The sequence below is a fragment of the Eschscholzia californica genome, unplaced genomic scaffold, assembly GCF_041429995.1.
Source record: "Eschscholzia californica isolate CP2 unplaced genomic scaffold, dmEscCali1.0.p SCAF_6, whole genome shotgun sequence".
NCBI lineage: Eukaryota > Viridiplantae > Streptophyta > Magnoliopsida > Ranunculales > Papaveraceae > Eschscholzia > Eschscholzia californica.
The window spans coordinates 29,661,733-29,669,036 of NW_028238483.1; the positions used below are offsets into that span (position 1 = coordinate 29,661,733).

The following is a 7,304-nucleotide window of genomic DNA, read 5'->3' on the forward strand; positions in this document are numbered from 1 at the left end:
GAACAAATTATCCAGAGAGAAAGAGACATAGATAATTGTGTTCACACACGTTAGTGTACACTCCTACAAACCAAACAGTCAAAAAAAAAAAATACTTTACAAAATCAAAAAACCCTTATGTCATCGAAATAAAACCTCGAGATATTATAAGATATCACGAGTAATTATAATTTTGAATCAATTTATTATTTTTACTATCACGTGGATTTATTAACTTAAACCCTATTTTATAAGTACGAGAGGGATAGATAAGTCGTTTTCTCCAGTAATGGTATTTTTGTTAATAATAAAGTAAACGAGGGTTCGTTTCGTAAAATTCCGCCGTTAATAGAGGAAAGGAGTGTCAGTATTGGCGTGCATAACGGTGCAGAGAGAAAGTAGAGAGAGAGAAAGTAAAAAAATGGGGGATGAAGAAGTAGAGAGAAGTTGTGTTTTGTCTTTGAATTGAATCATCATCATCACTTTGAGATTTTGATATGAACTTGAAGAAGGAATGAATGAATGAATGAATACCCCATATATGTAAGTTAAAAGATGAAGTTTTTTTTTTTTTTACTTTCTTCACTTATTTTGTTTTTATCGAATTTCGATGTTTCATTTGTACTTATTCTCTGATATTTTCTTTCATTTTTCTTTGGGAGATGTATTTTGATAGAGAGAGATGAGTGTGTAATGGCGATGATTTTAACGAGAATAGGGAACATTCTCAGCATGGGTTTTTGGGTTTTGGTTGGGTTGGTTTAGAATTGGATGGGCAATATCAGAAACAACTCATCTTTTTGTTAGGTGGGGATTTCGATTTCAGATAAGTTTTGGGTTGTTTTCGAGTACTTATTTTAAAAAAGAACTTGGGTTTTGTGATATAATCCAAATCCCTCCTTGTGAACTACTAGTAGAGATTTTATCTTCATCTCTAACCTCTGCTCATAAATAGAGTAGTTTTAGATTGAAAACAGAGTTTCGGAGTACTAGTTTTGGAGTGGTAACTTGTTGATTTCATAAAAGCTTCTTCATTTAGAGGTGGGTTTTAACTTTTATGGAGATTTGAGATTAAAAGATTCTTTTGGGTACTCTCTGGGTTTTTAATTTTTTTGCCCTTTTAACTGTGAGATGATTCAGGGGAGGAGGGTTTTTTGGAGTTTGTCTTACTAATTTTTAAGCTAATAAACTTGATTAACTTTGAGTGGATTTTTTCTAAGTTTTTTTGTCTGATTTGAGACAATTTTTTAGGTTGATTCTGTTTTAAGTTCTGAGTTTTGATGATCTTCTATTTGATTGATTTATATATTTATAAAAGAAGGAAAGATGCTTATTGTCTACTGATTTAGTACTTAGTAGTGTTTTTTTTTTCTTTAATCAACTGATACCGAGATATGCTGTTTCTTAGTTGCAGGTATTCAACGGAGTTTGCAACTATTCGAAATATAAACTAAAAAAGGAATTTGGATTCTAGGGTTAAGGATTTTGATACTCTTAAAGATTAGTTGAGATCTTGGTGGTGGGTATTGTCTTTGGGTTTGGGTTGAAAATGCTTTAAAAAATTACAGAGAGAAATGGGTAATGGGTGGTGGTGGTGTCAGTTTTGTGCTGGTGGATTTAGGAATTGTTTAGTAGAGAAACCTTGTTGGCAATGTCTCCTATACTAACTGATATCGCCCGAGGTACGTGGGTGTTGCCGTCGATCAAGGAAACAATCTCTTCTTTGTGTCTCTTGCCATTGAAGAGAAGTCCTTCTTAAACAAAGTTTTTTTCTTTCTTTTTCTAGACTACCCCGAGTTACTTATTGTTACTAATCTTTCTCTTTCATCATCTTATTTTGTTTCTCTCTTTCTTATATTAATCCATTTTGAGCCTCGGTTTGATCGAAAGATTCGATCTTAAATAACTCATAAATCCTGTCTTTTGATCCATTCTTCCTTGCCTACAATCCTAAAGAAGTGTTTACATTCAGAAGTCCAACTCAAAATCTCACTTTAGTATTTCTTTTCCTTTTTGGGTTATGTTTGGGTGTTCTAAAAGGAGATGTGATGTTGGAGTAGTAAATAATTGTTTTGGGGATTAATTGAAAAAGGTGGGTAGGGTTAATTTGTGAGCTTAGAAGAGAAGGAGAATCAGAGTATAGATCTTTCTTCAAGTCAAGATGAAGTTTATGAAACTTGGATCAAAGCCTGATTCCTTTAAAACAGATAGTAACAATATCAGGTGAGATCCCTTTCTGTAGTTCTATTTTATCCTGCTAAAAGTTTTTTCTTATTCATAAGTTAGGTTGTTTCTGAGTTCTTTGCATCTTCATTTTGATTGGGGATTAAGAGAAAATTATCGATTCAATACCTGTTGGAGTTTCATCCTAATCTGAAAATTTTGGGTTCTTTCCTAATCTGTAATGTTCTTTGAAGATGCTATAGTAGCAGTATCCGTTTTCTTGATTTTTAGGTCTAAGTGAGTGGGTTATGCTCTTTTGATTAGGACTTGGTTGATTTGTTCTGTCTGTCCTCTTCTGTTCTGAGGATTCTTTTTTGTGTGGCCTCTTTGGTTAGGTCTTTCTCTATAATCCGTCAAAAAGTTTTGCTCAAAACTTCATTATCAATATGTTGGTCCACTTGTTGAAAGTTAGCTTGTTTTCTTCACAATAGTCCATACAATAATATTCTTTTTTCTAGTGTCAAGCATGGTGGATCATATGAAACTGGATTCTATGAATGAAACTTTTTTTTTACTTTGGGGATGTCTATTTCACAATCAGTTCAAATCATTGGAAATGACTTCGCTGGTGATTTAGAGGAAGAGATACTTAATGGGCTAAAAGGAATGTCTATTCCTCGCACTTCAATGCATAGTTGAGATTTTTTTATACATAGTAGAAAGTTTACGTCTTATTTTAGGCTTCCCTACCTTAATCTTAGTATAGTTTAGGCACTCTTGATTTAGATTTTAGAACGACGGCTAATCATCAATTTAAAGCACGTAAACTATGTGCAGGATAACGTTTAAGTATCCCAAGTATCATATCAAAGACCTAGTCTTTAGAAGGCCCTGGTTAAGAAGCTGCCACGTCATTTGAAAATTCGTTTGGCATATGAAATTGGAGCTGTATTTACCATATATCGTGTTACACCCTGATTAGGCCTAAGAGTTCCATGATAGTCAAGATATTGTAACCACCCATCTACTATTCAGTCATTTCACACACGAATACGACAATTTTTTCCTAGGTATAGATTTCTATGTATGGTGATTGCTTGAAATTCATAATCAACGGTTGATATTCCGTCTAGTTGTTGAGTTCCGTCATACTTGATTTCCTACAAATGTGACATGGATTTGAATGTTAGACCACATTGAGATTATACATAAGATAATTGATCACCTCATAGATAATTACCGTTCTTTTTAATCAATTTTGATTATATTAATGTATGAAAATTTGTTCCTATGGATTTTGACATTGCATGTGTACTGGCACTAATGAGTCACTGATTGTGTGGTGTGTTAAGTTTGCGTATACATGTATTTTAAGTTTTACCAGACGAGGGACAAGATAAGTGACTGGTGATTACTTATGCAGGTACGTGGCAGCCGAGTTGGCTAGCGACATCGTTGTTAATGTAGGTGATGTGAAGTTTTATCTACACAAGGTATGCCACTATATATCCCATACAAGTATTAATATATATGTACATATATAGGAAGTGGTAAGAAAGTTGACGATAACTGCAATAAGTATTCAGTCCTTGTAGTTCATTTTCATGCTTGATTTCCTGAGTTTTTTAAGTCTCGAACTTTCTGCACTAGGCATTGGACGCAATTTCAACCAAAAACCTAACCTCGAATTATAAAGTTTGATAATATACCAAATACGCATCAAAAAGTCAAAAAGGGATTACAATTTAATACTTACTGACATACTTCGAACATATTCTTCTGTAGTTCATTTTCATGCTTGATTTCCTGAGTTTTTGAAGTCTCGAACTTTCTGCACTAGGCATTGGACTCAATTTCAACCAAAATCCTAGCCTCGAATTATAAAGTTTGATAATGTAGCCAAATATGCATCAAAAAGTGAAAAAGGGATTACAATTTAATACTTACTGACATACTTCGAACATGTTCTTCTGTAGTTTCCCCTTCTGTCCAAGAGTGCTTGCTTGCAGAAGTTAGTCACTGCCTCTGAGGAAACCAACGATGAAATTTACATCCCTGACATTCCAGGGGGACCCGCTGCTTTCGAGATATGTGCCAAGTTTTGTTATGGCATGACTGTTACCCTTAATGCTTACAATGTGGTTGCCATTCGCTGTGCAGCAGAATACCTCGAAATGCACGAGAGTGTCGAAAAAGGAAACCTCATTTACAAGATCGAAGTCTTCCTTAGCTCGAGCATATTCTGTAGTTGGAAAGATTCTATTATTGTGCTTCAAACAACTAAGTCTCTGATACCTTGGTGTGAGGAACTGAAGGTGGTCAGCCGTTGTGTTGACTCTATTGCTTCAAAAGCCTGCATTGATACTTCGAGAGTAGAATGGTCCTATACTTATAACAGGAAAAAACTCCCATCTGAAAACAGGACTGACCCTCAATGGGACGGTGTCAGGAAACCATTGTCAGTGCCAAAAGATTGGTGGGTCGAGGATTTATGTGAGCTAGAAGTTGATTTGTACAAGCGAGTTATAGTGACGATTAAAACAAAGGGAAAAATGCAAGGGGAAGTAATAGGAGAAGCCTTGAAAGCATATGCGCATAGAAGGCTACAAGGATTCAGCAAGGGTGTGATCCAAGGTGGTGATACCACAAAGAATCGAAAATTGGTCGAGACCCTTGCTTGGCTATTACCAGTAGAGAGAGAAAGTGTATCATGTAGTTTCTTGCTCAAGCTTCTAAAAGTGGCTACACAACTTGATATTGGAGAAACAGTGAAGAGAGAGCTTATTAAAAGAATAGGCATAAAACTGGACGAAGCTTCCATTACTGATCTCTTGATTCCTTCCCCAGAAGGGGAGACTATGAAGTATGATGTTGATGTAGTACAAACCATGGTGGTGGAGTTTGTAATGCAAGGTCAAAGCTTAAAGATAGATCCACAACTAAATGAAGAACTCCAGGAGACTAGAAGCTCAGGGTTTATATCAGAAAATTCCAAGCTTTCTGTAGCTAGACTAGTTGATGGGTACCTTGCTGAAATTGCCAAAGACCCAAATCTTCCTCTTTCGAAGTTCGTCAACCTTGCTGAAATGGCATCGAACTTCCCAAGAACTTCTCATGATGGAATTTACCGTGCCATTGATATGTTTCTCAAGGTAGTTGCTGAACTTTTGGGGGTTTTTAAACTTGCTAATTATGTTTAGTTCCTATTTTGAAAGTTTTCCTGTATGGTGAAACCAGCTTGTTGTAATCCATAGTAGTCATTTCGGTTTACCTTTAACAAGAAACAGGCTGGATAGATCATGATGGGCCTGAGCAAATTTCGGTTTGTTAACTGGGTTCCCAACTTCAATTATTGCCGATGATGGACCCGAGCATCTTGGGCTTTCGTCTCTATCCTGTTTTCTTAATTTTTTTTATAACTGTAATCATATGACTGACCCTTTTTGAACTCTTTGCGTAGGAGCATCCGGGGATGAGCAAGAGTGAGAGAAAAAGGATCTGTAGGCTAATGGACTGCAAGAAATTGTCTGTGGATGCTTGTGGACATGCCGTGCAGAATGAGAGGCTTCCCCTTCGAGTAGTTGTCCAAGTCCTCTTCTTCGAACAAGCAAGGTCATCTGCTGGTAGTGCCACCCCTGATCTCCGTGGGAATCTCAAGGCGTTACTTCCACGAGAGAATGGAGGTTCACACGGGAGCTCAAGATCGACAACTACTAACACAGAGGAGGATTGGGACTCTGTCCCAACAACTGAAGAGCTCAAAGCACTTAAAGGTGAGCTAGCTTCTTTGAAGTTAGGAGGTAAAAGTAGTATGAAGAACAACGAAGACGATAACAGTAGTGTTGAGAAAGCAGCAGTGAGTAAAGTGAAGGGGATACTCAAGTCGAAGAGGCTCTTTACGAAGCTCTTTTCGAGCAAAGTGGGCCGTGATGAGAATAGTAGCTCCGATACATCCGAGAGTCCTGCTGGTACTGCCAACCCAGAGGAGACCAAGTCCACACCTTCCAGAAACAGAAGGAACTCTCTCTCTTAGTAGAGAGATGATGCAGATATTATAAGAAGGGATGGTAAGACATTTTCTCTCTCTCTCTCTGTTCACTTTTGACATTAGGAAGTTAGGAACTGCTGACATCTTCCTTGTACTAGAAATAGATGATGAGCGTAAAATGTATGAATGCAGTCTTAGGATTATGAGTAAAAAAGAAACTATGAAAGGCTGAAGAGCTATGAATTGATTGTTCTGTTTCTCAAGTAAAAAATATGTGGAGTTCCTTCTTCTCTCTTTTCTTCTTTTGTTGGGTAGTAAGGATAGCCCAGTTTTGCTGTACCATAAGGAAATGCCACATTTTGGTTTTCAACCTTCTACTAGCTACTCTTCTTTTTCCTCCTTGTTAATTTGATCTGAATTACTTGGGCACAACACACATATATGGGCCTGGGAAAATGCTGGCCTCCGTGGGGCCGCCCGTTCTGAGATCCTGAGATGGGTTTGTGCGGCCCTGTATCTGACTTGGGCAGTCTCACCCCATGATATTGGGCGTTCATAGTCAGGAGACGGGAAAGGTCTCTCACCCAGCTCGAGACCCAGAAGGCCCGGCCGTTTATACGCGTTCGAAACTGCTGTACTTCAAGACAAATCAAAATCAGATTTCACATGTAGGAAATCATAAGCTCTAATAACCCTTCATCTTCTTCACCAAATGCTGCTGCACACTCTTCTCTCCCTCTAAACTAAACCCTAGGGCTTCTTCCCACATGAATAATTGAATATCACCCCAAAGGGGCCCCTAATACAAGTCTTCTCTAACTACTTGTCTATACTGAATATACAGTGACAACTCTTTTCAATAGCTAACCCTCTTAGACCCTCTCCAGTTTTTCATCTTCTTTCTTCCTTTATCTTTCCAATTCATTCATAATTAAAAAGACAAGACCTAGTAAAGTAATCCAATTAGACTGCGAAATACAGCAGTCTATTCCCATTAGAATTTTACATCTTTTTTTTAGTATATTTTTTGTATTGGTGTACCGGTCTAGTCTAAGTTTAACATAGAGCCCCGAACTTAACCACGACTCTGATTAGATAAGAGATGATTATTAGATAGATGCATGATGGTGACAGTGACACCGCGGTACCGAAAATGTGCGAGAGATGGAGAATA

The 7,304-nt window shown here is 37.3% G+C and overlaps 1 protein-coding gene across 7 annotated transcripts; it reads left to right on the plus strand.

Moving 5' to 3' along the window:
* Positions 1-356: 356 nt before the first annotated feature.
* On the plus strand, positions 357-6,420 carry LOC147533337 (phototropic-responsive NPH3 family protein NPY2-like). 7 transcript variants are annotated; one of them, XM_086650204.1, is made up of 5 exons: positions 357-1,020; positions 1,388-2,202; positions 3,566-3,635; positions 4,119-5,294; positions 5,603-6,420. In XM_086650204.1, the coding sequence occupies exons 2-5, from the start codon at positions 2,141-2,143 to the stop codon at positions 6,173-6,175; spliced, it is 1,881 nt and encodes a 626-aa protein (XP_086506330.1). In that variant the 5' UTR covers positions 357-1,020; positions 1,388-2,140; the 3' UTR covers positions 6,176-6,420. The 7 variants fall into 7 exon arrangements, with proteins under 7 accessions (XP_086506330.1, XP_086506328.1, XP_086506329.1 ...); XM_086650202.1 differs by having other exon boundaries at positions 357-786; XM_086650203.1 differs by having other exon boundaries at positions 357-786; positions 1,394-2,202.
* The last annotated feature ends 884 nt before the right edge of the window (positions 6,421-7,304 follow it).